Here is a 19854-nt window from a genome sequence, read left to right as displayed (position 1 = left end):
GTTTGTTTGTTTGTTTGTTTTTTAACCTTTCCTCACAGGTCAGGTTTTTCAAAACCTTTTATCATTTTTGGCTGCTCTTCTCTGGCCTCTCTCCAATTTGTCCATATCATGTCTAAATCTTGGTGCCCAGAACTGGACACAGGACTCCAGCTGGAGCACAAACAGTGCCAAGCAGGAAGTCTGTAGCTGTGCATTTGATTTTTTTCCTTCTTAAGTGAAGTACTTTGCACTTGTCTTTATTGAATTTCATCATGTTGAATTCAGATCAGTTCGCCAATGTCATTTTTGAATTTTAAACCTGGCCTCCAAGCTGCTTGCAGCCCCTCCCAGCTTGGTGTCAGCTGCCACTATACGCTCCACTCCATTAGCCAAGTCATTAATGAAAATATTGGCCGTGATGTGCGAGTGTACAAATGTGCCAAACTTTGGGTACGTGGCTACTGTGGTTGTGCACCTAAAATGTCCGAAAAATCCATCCCGTTCAGTACAATTGTGCTCATGGATACACACTCACATGCATTTATTATGACCTGCTGGTCCCTGGTCCTGCAGCCCCGGCCTCTTCCACAGACCGCTTCTTGCCAGCCTGCCTGAGACTTCATTTCATGTCTGGGGTGACAGATGGGTTTCCCATTCCTTTGCGTCTGGGTTCTAGCATTTAGGGCTGGCTCTAAGCCCACTGAAGTCAGTGGACTGGTGCCCATTTGGCTTTGGATTGGTCCCTTACTAAATGTCTTGCTGGGCCATCCTCAGAAGCCGCTCTATATCTGAAACTGAGGTGGAGAAGCACAAGTCACCTTCACTGCACCATGTGCTGACTAAGGGCCAGCTTGCAACTGCTGGGCCACGACCCATGGTAGGGATGACATGGAGAGCTAGAGCTGGCCGCTAGGGCCAGTCCCTCCCAGGGTTCCCCACTGCACAAGGGAGCATGATCATTGTTCTTCCTCTTAAAAAGATGCAGCATGTAGCTCCCCCACCCCTGTGTCTGGGCAGGTGGAAGGGGGGTGGGCCTATGGCCCTAACACTGGCCTTTGGGGTGGTTATGCACAGGGACCCTGACAGGCAGCAGCCTGCTCATTCAGCACAGGGCTAGCAATCGTGGCTGGCCCACATGAGGGTCCTATGTCCTTCCTCTTGCATGCCCCTCGGGTCTTTACTGTGTCTGCCAAGAGGCTTGTTGAACTGTAGTTGCTGCTGCCCTATGTGACAATACAATGGGCTGCAAGGAATGTGGGACCCCAGAGCTGCTGTCCCATGAGAACCCTTCCCCCACCACCCCATTAACAGCTGTGCCCAGTGCAAGGGCTTAAAATCATAGCATCATAGAATATCAGTGTTGGAAGAGACCTCAGGAGGTCATCTAGTCCAACCCCCTGCTCAAAGCTGGACCAATACCAACTAAATTATCCCAGCCAGGGCTTTGTCAAGCCGGTCTTTAAAAACCTCTAAGGATGGAGATTCCACCACCTCCCTAGGTAACCCATTCCAGTGCTTCACCACCCTCCTAGTGAAATAGTGTTTCCTAATATCCAACCTAGACCTCCCCGACTGCAGCTTGCTTCTTGGTCTGTCATCTGCCACCACTGAGAACAGCCTCATTCCATCCTCTTTGGAACCCCCTTCAGGTAGTTGAAGGCTGCTATCAAATCCCTCCTCACTCTTCTCGTTTGCAGACTAACCAAGCCCAGTTCCCTCAGCCTCGCCTCATAAGTCATGTGACCCAGCTGCCTAATCATTTTCACTAATCATGAAGGTGATGCCTATGTCTCCGATTGTCAGTCATTTTTCTGAGGCAAAACTGCCACTGGGAGGAACAGATACCAAGGACCCCTCCAGTCACTGTGTCTCTGGGCGCTTTGAGCCTAGCATCCAGGATGTCAGTAGCAGTACCAAGAAATGCTTTGTCCTGCTGTAGTTGCTTCCACAGGAGAGTTTCAGAGCAAACTGCAGCCATGGTTGCTGAAACTGCCCACAGCCCTCTTCGACCTCGTATGAAGTCACAGTGCAGAAATGTCAACTGATTTGTCTCCCTAAGTCACACAGCAAATCTGTGGCAGAGCCAGGCCTTGACCCAGAAACGCTCAATCCCCAGCCCTATGTAGCTAATGCGCTACATGCTCTTTAACAAACCTGTAGGAGGCATTGACTGTCCATATTCTGCTCAGGATACATCTGCATAGCCAATCTTTTCAGCTCAGGCGGACGTTCTTGCTCTATCTTTGCTCACTAGCAAGGTAGCCTCGGCAATGCAGGTGATGAGCGGCTACGCCTCAAGTTTATATTGAGTGTCTTGGATGGGCTCGTACTTAGTTGTCTGCTCCCCCTCCACCCCAAGGCTACACTGCTAGGTTTAGCGTGCTCACTCGAGCAAAGCTAGAGCATGTACATACAGGGCAAATGTAGACACACTCCCTAGTTACACCCCAGGCAGGCCCTTGAGTTCAAGGAATAGGGGGTCTTGGTGAGATTTACGAGGGCGGGGGGCAGAATCTGATCCAAAGGCTTTTGGAGGCTGATGTTGAAATGAACTGCTGGGGAGGGGGCAATCCTGACCCCGTTTGCACTCCTTCTTTGGTCTCAGGTCCAGAACCTCAAACTATCAGGCCCCTGCATGTCTTTGAGATGCCGTGCCTCAGTCACGGACACCAGGGGGCGCTTTTGCCTTCATTCTCTGGTGCTGGCTGTGCCTTTGACATCCAGCCTTGCCTGCCGGGCAGAGGCAGAGCCCCGGGAGGGCCAGTGCTGCAGTGAGACACAATCATTAGCCGTGCTGTCCAGTGTGTGGAAGGGGTGCACGCTGCACCAGCCATGAGCTTGTGTGGGGCTTGATGGTAGTTCCCTCACCACAGGCTAATGCATGGCTCTGCCGGCACCCATCTCTGGGCCCCAAGTGCTGGACGGTGCCTCTGCCAGCCATTTGCATGGGATACACAAGTTCCTTCTATGCTCCCCTCCCCACCCCCACATGCACCAAGGCCAGCTGCAGGCTGTTTGGGCCTCATGCTCTCTCCCCTGGCGTGCACCCTTTTCATTGTCGCCACAGTGCTGTGACAATGGGGTTGAGACAAAGCCAGTGTAGCCAAGATGCCTTTGTACCGATTCCAGAGCTGTATTTCAACCCTGTGGCAATCATTTTCATCAGCACCTCGTGACTGAAGCTAATCAGTTGCAAACACAATCCGGGGTTTAGAAGGAGAAAAATCCACCAGGATTATGGTCTGTTACAAAGTGCTGCAAGGTGTTAAGACCACTGCATAGCTTCCCATAAACAAGGGCCATAGGCTGCTTGTCAGCCTGCAAACAAGTCTGGGAGTTGACTTTTCATACTGACACCTTCCCATTGGCCCCTTCAGCAGTGGCAGAATGTCAGCTGTCTTTTAAAAAGAAAAAAAATGAAAAAAAAACCATTTGAAATGAAAGGCCAACATTTTCAGAAGTGGCCTCTGATTTTGCATTCCTCCTTTTTTAATGTGTCCATCCTAAGATGCCCTGGGCCTGATTTCCAGTAGTGCACCTGCAGCTCCATCTCTCAGACACTCTGAGACTCCTGCCCCAACAGGCGTCAGTTTGGCCACACAAAAATGGAAGCCTCTCAAATATTACCGCCCACATTTGAAAAATTGGAGTCATCTTTCTAAGCCTTACAGTTGCAAAGGAAACCTTCCAAATGTGCCTTGATGCAGTGCTGTCTCACTCGGTCTGCAAACACAGAATGCAACAATAGCTCTGAGAAAAGTGTGGACTGACCATCCCCTTCCATTCACCTCAACTCTGAAGCATAATGGCGGCAGTTGAAATGTCTCTTTCAGCTAGCTTGATACTGAGAATTTTAGCTCCAACATCCAGCTACACTGGGATGTAAGTGGAGTTTAGGACTGTGGATGAAGCTTCAGACTGTGGGTGGAGTTTGGGATTGTGTAACACTACTCTTCCCACCACCAATTTGATCACTGATTAAGATTAATGCTGGAAACATGTTAATTATTTCTTATTTTATTTATAATATAAAAAATGTTCAAGTGTTAAACAGTCAAGAGTTCAGACATTCAGACAATCCAGAGCAAATGTTTACAATCATCTTATGACTAATTAGCAGAGTTTCCATTTGACCCCATTGTGGGTGAAGAATAGAGGGTTTAGTTACTTTATTGCTAAAAGTTAAATGAAATACACTGTCAGTTGTTGTATTATCTTCTCAGTCACAGCTTCACCATGCATCCAATCTACAGTATCTGAAATGCAAAGGACATGCAGAAGTGAAAATATAAAAAGAAATAAGTCAGGCTACAATGTAAACAGGGTTGCTGCAGTGAACTGAAAGGAGGGGCACTTTCACATGTGAATGTTCCGCTGATTGGACACACAGCACTGTCTCTTTGAGCCACGGGTCCAGGGGCCAGGGCTGCCCCAAACATGATGTCCATCTTTGATAGCAAGTTATTATGTTAACACTGGTACATTACAATAACAACTTTCTTTACAATATACGGCACATGGATACAGAAGAATCCACTGAATGGCTTTCCTGCTACATTGCCCGCCTGTTTCATTGGCCAGAGGCAGGGTTCTGGGGATGCATTGCAGTGACTTTAAAAAGGGATCAATTGCATATGGAGCACACTCAACACTATCTATAGCTGATGCACAGCAACTAGCAGGGCTATACTGGTGGTCGTGCTGTCACTAACTTCTCCATGTCCTTTGCTCTACTTTTCCGTACTATCATGGCCAATATGTAACTCTGTCTAAGCTTCACGTTGTTTCTTGCAATACTGTACTGCCACCTTTTAAAACAATTGACCAGTCAAGAGTGCTTGTCTGTAACTGCTGCAGTGGGCTGTTTCCCTTCCCATCAGGGTCTGCACCAATAAAGTGGATTCAACCATATATAAATACATAATATTTTACCACATCCATGTAAACGTTTTATTCATTTGACTACAACTTCACAAAACTGTGCCAAAATGAGTGAGTTTTACCTGGGACCCCACAAGTAACACAGTCAACAAATATATTGCAAGGGTTGTTGCTACTGTATGCTTTTTTCCCCTTTTCCTACCGATGTTGAAAAAAACAACCCATTATTTCTGCATTCTGGTATGTAATTTCCCCATCCTGAAACAAGCAAAACTACAACTATTGGAGTGGGCAAGATGGATTCCCCTTAGGAGGTATTAATGAGAATATACATACACACGTCATTTGTGTGTGTTATAACAATGTTTTCAAGAACGAGATCATAAACATCCAGAGATGGGGCAAAGGGGAGGGTGCTGTTTTTTCAAATGGGAAAGTGCCCTTAACATGGTAAGTTGTCTTGAACTAAAACCTATGATCTTAAGAATGCTACTGAAACGTAATCCTCAGCATGGACTCTGGTATTAGCATACAGCAAAAAAGGCACCACGATTTTGTTTTTCTATTTTTAAGTTGTCAAAAATTGGCCCATCTTTTATTTATTTATTTGTTTGTTTGTTTGTTTTGTTTTGTTTGTGTTTTTTTCTCTCGGAAGCTGTAAGTCAAGATGTTACATATAAATAGAGATTCCCTATAAAAAAGTCTTTGCTGTTAGCTATTATAAGACAACTTTGCTAAAATGAAAATAAAACATTTGATTTGTTATATTTTTTCCTCTTTTATACAAAATAAAAATATCTTTCCTCCTTTTTGATACAGGTGTGTTTGTGGGTGTGTGAGTTTGTGTGGCTTCTAAAGAGGAGCCGAGTCCTGTTTGGGTCTTGTGTGTGTCGATCTGCTTTGCCCGCTCTCCAACTGTGCGCTTTGTCTCTCGAAGGAATAGTAAGTCCTGCTGTCTCCCGGCCGATACAGCGGTGGCGAATCTGTGTTCATTGCCTCAGTGTTTTGAATGCTTAAGAACGGGGTGCTCTCCGCCATGAGCTCCTCATCAGACTCACTATATGAAGCACTGCTTCCTGAGAAGGAGTCTCTGACCGTCCGGGCTCTGTGTGAGACCTGCCCGTTGAGTTTAGATCTTTTCCACCGCCTGTTGTTGCTCGCTGTTTTCTTTGGTTGTTCTAGTGCTGGGATGTACTCTTGTGTCGTTTCATACTCATCATCCTCCGTGATGCGGAAGGGGCTCGAAGGCAGGCTCCCCATGCTCTCATTCAAGTAGCTCTTCCTTTGGTAGTAACTGTCATATCTCTGCATATCCTGGAAGGGCACCTGATAGCGTCGCAGTAAAGGCTGCTGCTCTTCCACTCGGAAGCTAACGGGTGCCGCAGGTGGAAGGGACACCGCGTGAGCAGAATTGGGGGAGGTGATCTCGAAGGTAGGTACCTGTGCAGTGAGTGAGTAATGGAAGTCGACAGGAGACAAACGTGCTGGTGTTGTCAGAGCAGACACATACCTGAAAAGAGAAACAACTACATTAGGATCCTGATTGACATGAGCTTTCCAGGTATTATTCTTCCCATTTGAATAGCTGACCCTGAGGTCCAAACTACCAGGGTCAAATAGCTAACACAACCACACCCTTGCATAGTAATTGACACCCCCACGCCCCACACATGGTAACTGACACACCTGAGACTTCACACAGTAACTGACACACCCACGCCCTCACAAAGTAACTGATGCACCCACACCCCTCACAAAATAACTGACACAACCGCGCCCTCACAGGGTATCTGATGCACCCACATCCTCACACAGTAACTGATGCACCCACGCCCCTCACACTGTAACTGACACACCCGCGCCCTCACACAGTAACTGACACACCCGCACCCTCACACGGTAACTGATGCACCCACGCCCTCACACAGTAACTGACACACTCATGTCCTCACATGGTAACTGATGCACCCACACCCTTCACACTGTAACTGACACACCCGCGCCCTCATGCTTTAAATTTCGCCCAGAAGAACCAAGTCCCAAGTCATTTTACAGACTGTAAGGCCTATTTCCAAAAGTGGTTGCCCTATTACAGGCCATACAAGCCCTCCATTTGGACACCTGAAGTCACCCACTAGCCCAATGGGCATGTGAGTGCATATTTGTTGAGAATGGGGGTTTACACCTTCCTCTGTACTACCTGGTGCTGGCCACTGTTGCTCACAGGACAATAGATCCATTGTACTGTTGGTCCCATCTGGTACGGTGAGCCCTATGGTCTTATGCCAGCATCTTGTGCAGCAGCTTGAGTTACCTGCATGTGAAAACTGGATGCTCTGGGTGTCTATACTGGGGCGAAGCTAACACAGGGGTTATGACATTCACCAATGAAATCTAGCCACCTCTGAGGTAAGATGCACCATCCATCTCGCAATGCCAGACACACTGCACGACAGTTTAGGAAGCGAAGGATAACATCCAGTTGAAGCAACAGTGAGAATGTAGATAGGTAAATTTAAGTAACAAAGGTGAAATTTGCCCACAACACTGGAGCGCAAAACCCTCCTCCAAAAGATACCACCTCCATCAAAACTGCAGCTTCTAACCCATGCTGAAGGGCTGGACCACTCAAGAGCCAAGAGAAGAGTGCTTCTGTTACCAACACAACACAATGCAATGCAATGGGGGGTACTCAGCATCTTGGACCTTGGATGATCAAGCCCAACATTTGTTAACATCCTGGGTGCATTGCAAGGCCCTCAGAACAGTGGCTTGAGGAGCTGGCTGGGAGAGGATGAGGTGGGTGGGAGGGGATTATTCTTTGATCTCCCTCCAAGCAGTGGCTGATTTGTGGGGTTATATTAGATTTTGTGCTTGGCCTTTGAGCTATATGGAAAGGGCCATTTTATAGATAGAATATAAAAGTGGTAAGTAAATGGCCCTAATATGATGGTACATTTTGGTGACACAGAGCTGGTGCATAAATAGCCCAGGATGACTATACATTCAGGTGACACAGAGTTGTATGTAAATGGCCCAAGATGACTGTACATTCAGGTGACACAGAGTTGTATGTAAATGGCCCAGGATGAATGTACATTCAGGTGACCCAGAGTTGGTATGTAAATGGCCCAGGATGACTACATTCAGGTGACACAGAGTTGGTATGTAAGTGGCCCAGGCTGACTGTAAATTTGGGTGACACAGAGCTGGTACCGTAAATGGCCCAGGATGACTGTAAATTTGGGTGACACAAAACAGAGCAGTGTTTGTTTGCTTGTTTATAGCACAGCTCAAAGACAGTAAGTTCTCCTGAGGTGCATAGGGTTGTAGCTTTTTGATGCTCACACAGCTCCTTTAAATGATATGCACAAAAGAGGTGCATGCTGGGTCTGTCCTGCAGCCCTTTCACCAGTGTGACACCACGGAGTTCACTGGAGGTACACTGAAGCAGGGGGGTTGGAGCATAAGCCGATCATCACAGAGAGGAGGGACACCAGCTCACAGAGTAACAAACTGGTACAGAGGAGATGGGACCTCACCAGGAGCCTTTTCTCTTCTCCCTGGGTTTTTCCTGCACTCCTGCTCTTAGATGAGAAAGCCCTAGACGGCTGGGTTGGAAAACACCGCTAGAGACATACAATGCCAATGTCTAGCATTTCACCCCATGTATTTGCCTCATTCAGCAATTACATCCATTGCCCGATCACCTTCCTGGACGAGTGCACAGAGAAGAGGAAAGGGCAGCATGCCCTCCCTGACACCTGTGCCCTTGCCCAGGGACAATCACAGTCCATAACCCTGGACTATGCCAGTCTAGTGTTGCCAAAAGAATCAGCCTTTCTGGCACACCTAGTGCCCAGACACGCTGATGTCACCCCCTCCCTGTGCTCTAGGAGGCAAGACCTCAGAGAGCTCGCACCAGGACAGGTCGCCTCTGCTATCTATGCTCCCTGCACAGCCACAGCCTGGCCCTTTATACTCACACTATCTACTTTGGGGCCTTCTCCATCGAAACTGATGGGCTTTGGATCAGGCCCTTAGTTCCAGACCTGTCCTCTGGCTCCCCCCTCCCTCTGTGCCAGGGCAATCCCTTTCCTGCTTTACCAACACATATGTTTTGTGCAACGTTCCTGGTATCTGCCCTTCCACCAGCACCATCCCAGGCTCTCATCTTCTGTGACACCCTCGAGTGCCTTTCTCTGCCCTCTCTCTAGCTCTGCAATGGCTTTTCTCTAACCAGGGTCCCAAAGTGCACTCAATATCCTCAGCACACACACACCATGGCTGTATAAAACACTCATTACCTGGCTTAGGAGAGATCCCTCTATTTATAGACACGCACTCAGGATTTCATTTGCTCTGTTAGCAAGAGCATTAGAGCGTGAGCTCATCTCCAATAACCTCCGCTCTAACCTGCAGGGCTCTCTGACCGCACAGCTGCTTTCTAAGCAGCAGCCTCCTGTTTCTATTTGGACTGATTACGGGATCTCCCTCGGTACCTCACCTTGCATTTAGCTATCCTAAATCTCATCGAATTTAGAGCTGCCTGGCTCTTCCAGCCTGCCATATGACTCGTGCTGCTTGGAGAGCTCCTCTGCTGCTTATTAGACCTTCAAGCTTGGGGCTGGCTGCACAGATGATGACCAAACCCTGTTGGGATGGGGCTGGAAAGGATGAAAGGTGATGCCCTTCTCACCTAGCAATGGGGACCACCTCGCTCCCTGCGAGTGCCCACGTGGGTGCTAGCTGCCCACAAGTGGGCAGGGTGGAGAGGCATGGTTCTGTCCCCCTCCATGGCCACCACCACACCTGTTAGCTGAACACAGAGGAGAGTGCACACTGTGCTCTCCCGCAGGTTGGTGGAGCCACTGCTCTGGTGTATGCTCCCAAAAAGCCCCCCAGGAGAAATGGGGGCTGAGTCCTGCTGAGCCGTTGCTTCTGGGCTGCCCCTGTGCACTGCACTCCTGCCTCCTAGTGGCAGAATCTAGCCCTGACTCAGGGGGAGATCACGTTATGCCCCCGATCATTCCACAGGAACTACAGTGAATGTTTAAAAAGAACAAGTGAATGTTTAGTAGCACAGACCTGGAGCCTGGGTCCTGTTGATGCTTTCCCTGTTCTGAGGGTGTCCTGTTTTCTCGTAGTGCCTACAGTCTGCCAGCCAGTCTTGGCCCCTGCTGGCATTCATCTCTACATTCTGGGGGGTGGGGGCTGTAATAACAGCTTTAGAGAAATCAAGGTAAATGTTAGCTGCTGTGCTGCTTTGGGCCACAGCATCTATAGTTCTATGGGGGGGGGCTCTGATCACCTGGATGATCTGTGCCGTGGTAGCCGGTAGCTAGCAGAGCTGGGCAAATAACCAATTCTTCAGGTCAGTGGCCAGCCGGAAAAATGGGAGGAAAAATCAGCAAACCGAAAAAAAAAAAAAAATATCCAGCTTTGGGTCAAATGAAAGGTTTGGTTTGGTTTCTGAGGGATTTCTTAGCTTTTTTAACTTCTTTCCTGAATCAAATTGAAGTAAAATTCACAAAGAAAGTTGAAACGTTTTGATTTTTTCAGAATTTTTTTTGTTTGACTGAAACAATTCCATGAATTTGAAAACATTTTGGTCAACCTGCATCTGCATTTTTCAGTGAAAAAGGAACGTTGTCTGAAAATTTCCCCCACTGTAGTTGCTAGGTTCCCTTTTCCCAGTGGTTTCATTTGGATACTGAACCTCCTCGCCTTCGCTAGGATCTGCACTGGAATACCCAGCTGTGCAGTCACTGGGTTTGCTTCACATTTGCCCTTTGTCCAATTCTAATAGGTTCTGCAGTTTCCTCTGCAGGATGAGAACTCATGAGGACATCAGGGAAGAGTCTCTCCACACATTCCATTTTCTTCACCAGCTCCTTAATGATACTTAGCATGAGAGATCAAGATCCTCTGCCTTCAGGGTCTGAGGTAGAGCAGAAGTCAGAACCCAGGCAGGTAGGGAGGGGTGGTAAGACCCAGAAAGCCAGTAGAGGAGGGTGGTGGAGCTAAGATGGTAGGTAGAGAGACAATTCCATCCCAAGGAGTTTATTTCCAGGCTGGGAGCCAGTTGGTGCGGGTGGGGATATGGAAAGGAGTCATAGAGCTAGAGATAAAGAGCAGGGGAGAAGGACAAGAGATGGGAAGCAATGGGGTGGAGGGTTTGGAGGCAGAGTCACAGTCAGGCCTGGGAAGCCCAGAGGGCATGAAGAAGGAAAGGGTGGAGTTAGAAGTGGAAGGGTCAGTGGCAGGGGAGAGTTCTTATGGGCGGTTGGGAAATACTGGAAAGCTGCTGGGCAGAGAAGCAGGCAGAGGAGGGTGAGGTGTCCGGAGGGAGCATGAGGAGAAGAGATGCCACGCTTTGGAAGCACTAAAAAGAACTGACATAGAGGAGTTCAGTGCAGGCCCAAGACATTGCCCAAGGGCACTCAGCAGCATGGCTGCAGGCACAGAAACAGCAGATGCAGAGGGAGGAGATTAAAGGGCAGACAGAGCATCAGGAGAGGGAGGCACAGGAATCAAGAGAGGAGTTGTGAGAAATGAAAGGGTTGATGGAATCAACTGAAAGGAGAGAAGCCAGGGGGTGTGTGTGTGTGTGGAAGGGACGAGGAGGCTGAGACCAGCAGCGAGGTCAGCCTAGAGATCGTGAAAGGAGCGATGGGGCCGAAGGGAGGGAGACGTGCAGAAATACAGCAGGTGGGGATTGTGGAGAGAGCTCTGAGACAGAGATCAGAGCTTCAGGAAAGAGGCAATGGAATTGGGTCAGTTACCTCTGTAAAGGTGCAGACATTTGGGATAAGTAGAGGGGATGGAGGAGAAAGAAAGAGACCCACGCACTGAATCCAGACAAAGCTTTAGAACAATGACTCAGATTTTCCCCAGTCCTATACAGGGCCAGCTCCAGGGTTTTTGCCGCCCAAAGCAGCAAAAAAAAAGCTGCGATCACGATCTGTGGCTCTACTGCCCCCACTTCTATCTTCAGCGGCAGGTCCTTTGCTCTGAGAGGGAGTGAGGGACCCGTAGCCAAATTGCCGCTGAAGAGCTGGAAGTGCCACCCCTCTCCGTTGGCCGCCCCAAGCACCTGCTTGCTGGGCTGGTGCCTGGAGCCGGCTCTGGTCCTATAATCATCCCAGCACTCTTCTGGATTGAGTTTTCCTCCTCCCTTGACAGAGCTCCTCCACTTCTCTTCCCTTTCTTCTTTTCCTAGATACGTTTGTAGAAATCTTATTTCCATTGACTCCTTCCCTCTCTCTCATACATCCAAACACAACCTCTCCCCCTTGTCAAGGAATGTGGTAAATTCTCCCTCACATGGGATATCTAGATCAAGTTCTATCTGTCTGCTTCAGCCATAGGTTTCTGGGCTTGAAGCAGGAATGAAATCTCTGACCTGTGCTATATAGGAGCTCAGACTAGATCATCATCATGGGCCCTGCTTGTCTTGAAATCTATAAATCTATGAATTTCATTCTCTCTCTTGTCTCTCTTATTTGATTTCTAGAAGATCTCACCTCACTTCCTGCCCCTGCAAAGTTCAATTTTCAAGTCCTTTGTAAGGTCTTCTTTTAGTCACTGGCTTGCTTTCTTATTCTGGATTTCCCTTTGAAATCACACACTTGCATTTGTGCTTTTTACTCTCGGGTCCCCCAGTGTAGGATGGAATATGTAGGATGTATATTTTAGGATGGAATATGTGGGATGTATGTGAAAAGATGCCTGCTTGTCTGGCGAGGAAAGAGAACAGCTGGTGGAAAGCTGAGCCCGCAATCAGATCAGATAAACAACTGGGTCAGCAATCCAATCAGGTAACAACCGAGTTGGCAAACTAATCTTCGTGCTAGGCAGAAAGGTGTTTATACAATGTAAAATGAATAACTTTGTAACAGTATTTAAGGTGAGCACCCGAATATGGGGGTCGCCTGCATTTAACCCTATACTGTGCACTAGTTTGATGGACCGATCGCTCAGTGAAGCAGCAAATAAATGACACACTTCTTCAGCACAGGAGTCTGTCTGTGATCCTGTGCACTCTGCGTGGTGGGAAGAACTGCTCAACACCCAGCATTGTACTTTTTATTTCCACCTTTCCCTTGGTACCTCACTCTGTGGGGCCTCTTCCTACTAACTGCCTCAGTTTCCAACCATTAGATGTGTCACAGTAAAACGCCCTATGATTTCAGCTTCCCATGCTCCCCTCCCTTAGGAGCTAAAGCCCCGAGAGATCCTTTCTCCACTGGCTCTCCCCTATGCTCAGCTCTATGACTCCTAATTGGTTAATACCAAGTGCAAGTGATCGTGCCTTTCACTGTATTCTCCACCTTGCCAAACAAGAGACACAGTGAGTGGGATCTATGCTAAGAGGCCCCAGCTAGCCACCCTCCCCGGTCTTAACAGCCAGGTAGTCTTAGCCCCATGAGTGTTTCTGTGGCCACCTATTGTAACCAGCACTAATACAGTGCTTCCCTTTGGTGGCCTTTATGAACAGGTTTCACTGCATACTTCAGTGGAATTTATGTTAAATCTCCATTGATGCCCCCTGGTTTGGCTGCATCTACCTCAGACATCTTGGTATTGCAAACCACCAGGATGCTAAGCACCAGGTCCGGTACCTTTCCTGTCTCCACTATCTTTCAGCGAAGGGCCTGATCTTTGCTTTTACTCTGCTTTGACCTGGGCCAGAGACTTGTCGGGCACTGTTATTTCCTTTCTCATGTATCAGGACCCAGAGTGTCCATGCTGTCGTTTTCTTCTCTTGCCATCTAGATTTCACTAGAAGGTGACTCCTCTGTCCTCTAGCACAGGCATGTGTCTGGCTTTCTCCTCCTATGAAGAGCATAGCCTCCAGAGTCAATAGGCCAGCTTTCCTGACTGTCTCCCATTGGTTCCACAACACCAGTGGGGCCATCAATCCTGCACGCAGCTTGTCCGGTTCATTTTGTTTTCCCCTAGGCTTGTGGCACTTGCATACAGCACTGCTGTACTCTGCTCCCCTTGCCTTCCCCTCTGCATTGTCTGTGTCTCATCTGCTGCGCTGGACATGGTGTATTTGGTACAGCCTGATCCTTCCCCCAGCCTTATGAGACCCTCACAAGCCCTCACCATGTTGTCCATATTCAAGGTGCAACTGGGGCTCTCTGGAGGTGCAGCACACACAGGTGTGGGCCAGGAGAGGAGGCTCTGCCTTATTCCAGGCTGATCTAAGGGCTAGTGTGCAATGGAGGCAGGACCTCCCTGGCTGCCTATGGCAGCAGCACTGGCTAGAATCCCCACAGCTCTTCTCCCTCCCACCTCTGACACACTCCTCCCAGCCCCAGCATGGAGAGTTCTCCATGACAGCCTGATGCAGGGCCTATCCTGGGAGCATTCTCCCACGGCCAGCCCCGTCACACTGCTTCAGCAGCATTTGGAGGCCGGGCTAGGGGAAATCCCTCCCTCCAAAAGGAAAATGAAATCTATTACCTTTCCCTGCTGAGAGCCGATGTAACAAGCCCAGCTAGTAGTGAGCCAACCAGAGTGAAGGCTTTCAAATCCAGGTAGTCCCCTCTCACCATTAAAAACAACCCAATCTTCAGTGAATCCAACCCCTTCTCTCTACTTCATCTTCACTTAGATAAGTTCCCTGCCTGGATCATCAGCTACTTTTCCAACCCTAGGCCATGCACAGCAGGGGCTGATGCATACATGTAGCACTGCTCTTTACTGGCTAGAATGTGTCAGAGCTGCTCAGGGCTGCAGGTTCTTTGTACTAAGCTATTGGAGCAGCTTCTGTCACTCACAGGATTGGGGTTTCTCTTTTGGGAGAGGAATTCTATTCCCCGTGCCACAGGTGGTCAGCAAGCTTGGAGTCCTTGGTCATGGACTGAGAGAAGATCTAAGCCCCAACCTGTCCCCAGAAGTCACCCTGATGCTGTCAAACGTTCGCTCTTATTTACATTTAAAATGTATAAGAGAGAAAAGCTCTGATGCTTCAGGGAATACCATACAGCAACATGAACTGCTTGGTGGTAGGGAGAAATTTCCACCAGGGGCAGGCTATTGCATAACTGTCAATTGTGAGAGGTTTTGCATCTGTGTCTGAAGCTTTTGCTATGGGCCATTCTCAAAGACAGGACACCAGCCCAAGTGGAGTTCTGTTCTGGTGAAGTATTTTATGTCCAATATGGATCTGGTCTGGATGCCCCTCTCTACTGTCCTTCTCTTCCACCAGCAAACCCTAGTAACCAATAACAGTCATCAGCCCCAGAGCTGATGGCACAAAGCAGTGAGCGCTGACCTCTCGCTGTGTGGCGAGTCTCGCAGCGAATCCACAGAATCCCTGTATTGCATCGTGGGTCTTCTCGAGTCCTCAATGCAATACGCAGCTCCTCGCCGGGTGCGGGCCTCGACACAGGCAGGGCTGTTGCATTTACTGGTTCCCACTGAAGAGAGCATCATACCAGACTGCGAATCAGAAGTCAGGCTCTCTGTGCGGTCCAAGCTCCATGTGTGGCTTTCCTGCCTGCGGAGCAAACCACAGATCAACAACAGTCAGGGAGAACTTCTGCCATGCCCTGCTACACAACACCTGTTCCTTCAGGCAGTCTGTGGCTCGGAGCCATTCTGAAGGAAGGTTAGAAATCCACACTCTGTATTCACTTTGCTTCTCTTTCTAAAAGCAATGTGTTTAAATGGGGGGCTAGTTTTCAAAACCTGGCCTTCACTTGTTTTGTCCACAGTGAATTTGGGTGCAACTGCTTGTGGGCACAGGGGAGGACAAACAGATGCCTGACTGCCTTATGGCATGTGCAGATTAGGCAACTGGAGTTAATGAAGTTTGCCAGCAGAGAATTAGGTGGGGAACACAGAGATTCCAGAGCAGGAAAACAGTCCTGATCCAAAGAACTTGTTAATTATGGTTAAACCCAGGCCTATTCTCAGCTGAAACCATCAACTGCATTTACAACTTCAAATGGTGTTCTGGTTAGAAAAGAGGAGGAGTGAAATGGCAGCTTCACGTTCAACTGAACTGCTCTGGGTGTGTCTTCAAAAACATTTGCTCAGTGCAGTTTATTCAAAAAGACAGCGTTTTAGATATCGAGCACCAATTCATGACAGTATTTTGGTGCCTTGAGAGATTTACAAATGCCTAAGTGATTTAGGCACCTACGTCCCACTGACTTTTGATGGGAGTTAGGCACTTTGTAAACCCAACAGGTACCTGCCCGTCAGAAGGCCCACTATTGTGAAGTGAATGAAAAACACTTAATGAGACCATGTAAACTGGGGTTGTGCGTGCACATATACTTTTGCACACACGACTCAGGATTGCACATGTCTATTGTGCAATTTGTGTGTGCAACTCATGAATGCACAATACCTGAAAAATATTAGGTCTAAATCACCAGGTTTTGAGGACTGAATAACAGAATAGCCACACCGTGAGAGTAACTTATGTAAGAAAATGTCTTCTAAAGACAACAACATTTTGCCTTCTGGTCCTTTTTCTCTGAACAGTTGGAATGCAAAGGATTCATCAACACCTACCAAACACTAAAGTAACACTGGTGGACAATTGCTGTAAGTGAGATCAGAATCAGACCTGACATCTCTTGCCTTGCAGATGAACACATCTCGTCTGGTACAATTCACCGATGGAACATGAATGTGGACCTCACAGTGTCGTTTTATTATCATGTTTTAATGTTGAGTGCACCTTCAAAGAACCAACTTCAGTTACTGGAATAAGCACGGTATTCACTGGAACCGTCAAAGGGGAAGAAACAGAGCACCCACAAAGAGAAAGGGTCCATCTACTCTTAGCCCTTCTCCAGGTCATTTGAAGATGCAACCCAGTGTTTTCCTGGACACTATAAAAATGGAAAACATTAATTTATAATTGGAAATGCCCTTCAAAATTGTGAAAGGCTCAGCTTCATGGATGCGCTGTTTCTTCCACCTTGACCCCGTCCTATTAACAAGAACTATTGCTATTTCACTGATGACCTAACATTGCACAAGATACTGAGACCCAGATTTTCAAGCCAGCCTCAGAATGACCTACATAAGTGCAAACTGCAAACATAAGAATCTGCACCAACATTTTTTTGCCTGCAACAAGTTGCATAAACAAGTTTTTTGTTGATGCAAAATTGCACCTGCTAAATCGGACCCCAAATTTGAAAGTCTAGACCTAAATGTTTAACAATATTTATAGCCCTCTCTTCTTATACATCATGGGCAAGTATAGGAGAATATTTCTAAACACTAGTAAAATATGCATTAGTATATATAAAATATGCAGGCAACTGCCTGTGCAAAATACACATGCGTGTGTGCTTCACAGATTAATGTATGTGCAGATACATTTAACTATTCTAGGTACAACTTCCTGTTTGTGTAGATTGTGAAGGTACATCATAGTTTTCCATGTTCAAAGTTTAGCTCTAAATGCTTCACAGCAGTCATCTTAGGGAGCAACTATCCATGTGCAGACATACAAAGCACATTTGTGGCTAGTGGAGAAAGGATATATTTGCTATGACAAGGTCACCAAAAGGCCATAGTTCATAGTTTTGAGATCATAGGTTAGAATCCTGACATTTAAAAATGGAAACCACGAGAGCCCCAAATGATACCCCAGAATTCAAACACTCTTGACATTGCAGGGTTCCTCAGATCTGAATCTGGATCCAGATCTGTATTTTGTAAATGCCTTCTGAATACCTCTGAAATTTGGGTTCATCAAAACTTGGATCTGAATCCAAATTTTGCAGCTCTAGTACCTCCTAAAGTATTTTAGGAAAGAAGATAGCAGTATGCAAATGAGATAAAGGGTAAGATTTTCAAAAGTGACTCAGTATCTTAGGAGCCTATGTCCCATCTTCAAAAGTAACTATTCACCTAATGACCAGACTTTTACAGGTATTTAGGTGTACAATGATGCAGATTGGAGAGCACCTAATGTGCATTTTTTAAAAGCCCATTTTGCATCTTTAGGCACCTAAATACCTTTAAAAATCTGGCCCTACATCCTTTTTGTAAATGGAACTTAGGAGCATCTGAAAATTTTTTCCTTAGGTACTTTTGAAAATTTTAGTTATATATGTTCCAAACCCCACAGCTAAAAAGAATTTTCTCCAAAACTATCACAAAATCAAACTACATGTAGAATAATCTTCAGTGTTTTTCTCTCATGTATCTATTTTCTCTGTGTCACTCAAAGTGACAGAATATTGCAAACACTCATGAACAGAGAAGAACAGGCAGGTGACAGGAAAAACATTTAGTGTTTGCTCTGACTTGAGAAATGTTTTTCTTGCTACACTCTTGAGATATTCTTGCAGTGACAGGATGGATGTGGGTGTGGGGGGGAATGGCACACTCACCTCTGGCTTGAAGTTGGAGTAGCTGTGGAGCAATGGTGAGATGGGGAGCAGGAATGACTTCCTGAAAACGTCGTCTCTGTTTCCCTCCGTATCACATGGTCAGTGGCAGAAACGTTTTTAGAAATATACTGTAATAAAGAGAGTCCCAAATATCAGGCAACTGCTCATTGATTGACTGAGGGGGGTTGCCTTCCTCTGCAGCCTGGGGCATGGGTTACTTGCAGGTTTAAACTAGTGAAGATGGTGCATTCTCGGTAATTTAATTTGAGAACTTCAGTAACTCAGCCTGAGGTTAGAGGTCTATCACAGGAGTGGGTGGGCAAGGTTCTGTGGCCTGTGACATGCAGGAGCTCAGACCAGATTATCATGATCAATGGTTCTCAACCAGGGATCGGGGCCCCTTGGGGGGCCACGAGCTGGTTTCAGGGGGTCTGCCAGGCAGGGCCAGCATTACGCTTGCTGGGACCCATGGCAGAAAGACGAAGCCCCACCGCATAGGGCTGAAGTCCAGGGTTGAAGCAGAAGCCTGAGCAACTTAGCTCTACATGCCCCCTGTGGTGTGGGGTCCCAGGCAATTGCCCTGCTTGCTACCCCTTAACACTACCCTGGTTTTTATATGCAGAAAAACAGTTGTTGTGGCATTGGTAGGCCGTGGAGTTTTTATAGCATGTTGGGGTGGGCCTCAGAAAGAAAAAGGTTGAGAACCCCTGATCATGATGGCCCCTTCTGACCTTAATTTCTATGAGTTTATATATCAAATCATGTAACAAGCACATGATTGCATGTATCTGTGTCCAGTTTAAAGAGCTGAGAAGAACAGCAGCTGCCCAGAAGGTTAAAAAGTAGTGGCTTTTCTGTAGCTCTGTTCTGGGCTCTTCAATATATCAAGGAGAGGCTGCTACATGGGAACTATGAAAGGGCATTGATGAACGTTGAGGGTCTTGGAGACATGGCGCTTAGTCTGTAGACTAAGCAAAGCTTAGCTCTGCAAAGCTTCTTCTGCAGAAAAGGACCTGGGGATTACAGGGGACGAGAAGCTGGATATGAGTCAGCAGTGTGCCCTTGTTGCCAAGAAGACCAACAGCATATTGGGCTGTATGAGTAGAAGCATTGCCAGCAGATCGAGGGAAGTGATTATTCCCCTCTATTAGGCACTGGTAAGGCCACATCTGTAGTATTGCATCTAGTTTTGGTCCCCTCACTACAGAAGGGATGTGGACAAATTGGAGATAGTCCTGTCAAGGGCAAAAAAAATGATTAGGGGGCTGGAACACATGACTTACGAGGAGAGGCTGAGGGAACTGAGGTTATTTAGTCTGCAGAAGAAAAGAGTGAGGGGGGATTTGATAGCAGCCTTCAACTACCTGAAGGGGGATTCCAAAGAGGATGGAGCTAGGCTGTTCTCAGTGGTGGTAGATGACAGAACAAGATGCAATGGTCTCAGGTTGCAATGGGAGAGGTCCAGGTTGGATATTAGGAAACACTATTTCACTAGGAGGGTGGTGAAGCACTGAAATGAGTTACTTAGGGAAGTGATGGAATCTCTCTCCTTAGAGGTTTTTAAGGCCCCGGTTTGACAAAGCCTTGGCTGGGATGATTTAGTTGGTGTGGGTCC

The 19854-nt window shown here is 47.3% G+C and overlaps 1 protein-coding gene across 2 annotated transcripts in view; it reads right to left on the bottom strand.

Moving 5' to 3' along the window:
* Positions 1 to 4042: 4042 nt before the first annotated feature.
* The window catches only part of NRG2 (neuregulin 2), a 339799-nt gene continuing 323987 nt past the window's right edge, over positions 4043 to 19854 (bottom strand). For both annotated transcript variants that reach the window (XM_075068052.1, XM_032801760.2), the window contains 3 exons: positions 18240 to 18367; positions 15149 to 15373; positions 4043 to 6370 (listed from right to left, as the gene is read on the bottom strand). In XM_075068052.1, the coding sequence (XP_074924153.1) occupies positions 5713 to 6370; positions 15149 to 15373; positions 18240 to 18367 (1011 nt within the window). In that variant the 3' untranslated portion in view covers positions 4043 to 5712. The remainder of the gene's footprint in view (positions 6371 to 15148; positions 15374 to 18239; positions 18368 to 19854) is intronic.

The sequence above is a fragment of the Chelonoidis abingdonii genome, chromosome 7 (assembly GCF_003597395.2).
Source record: "Chelonoidis abingdonii isolate Lonesome George chromosome 7, CheloAbing_2.0, whole genome shotgun sequence".
Lineage (NCBI taxonomy): Eukaryota > Metazoa > Chordata > Testudines > Testudinidae > Chelonoidis > Chelonoidis abingdonii.
This window is presented reverse-complemented; position numbering and strand designations above follow the sequence as displayed.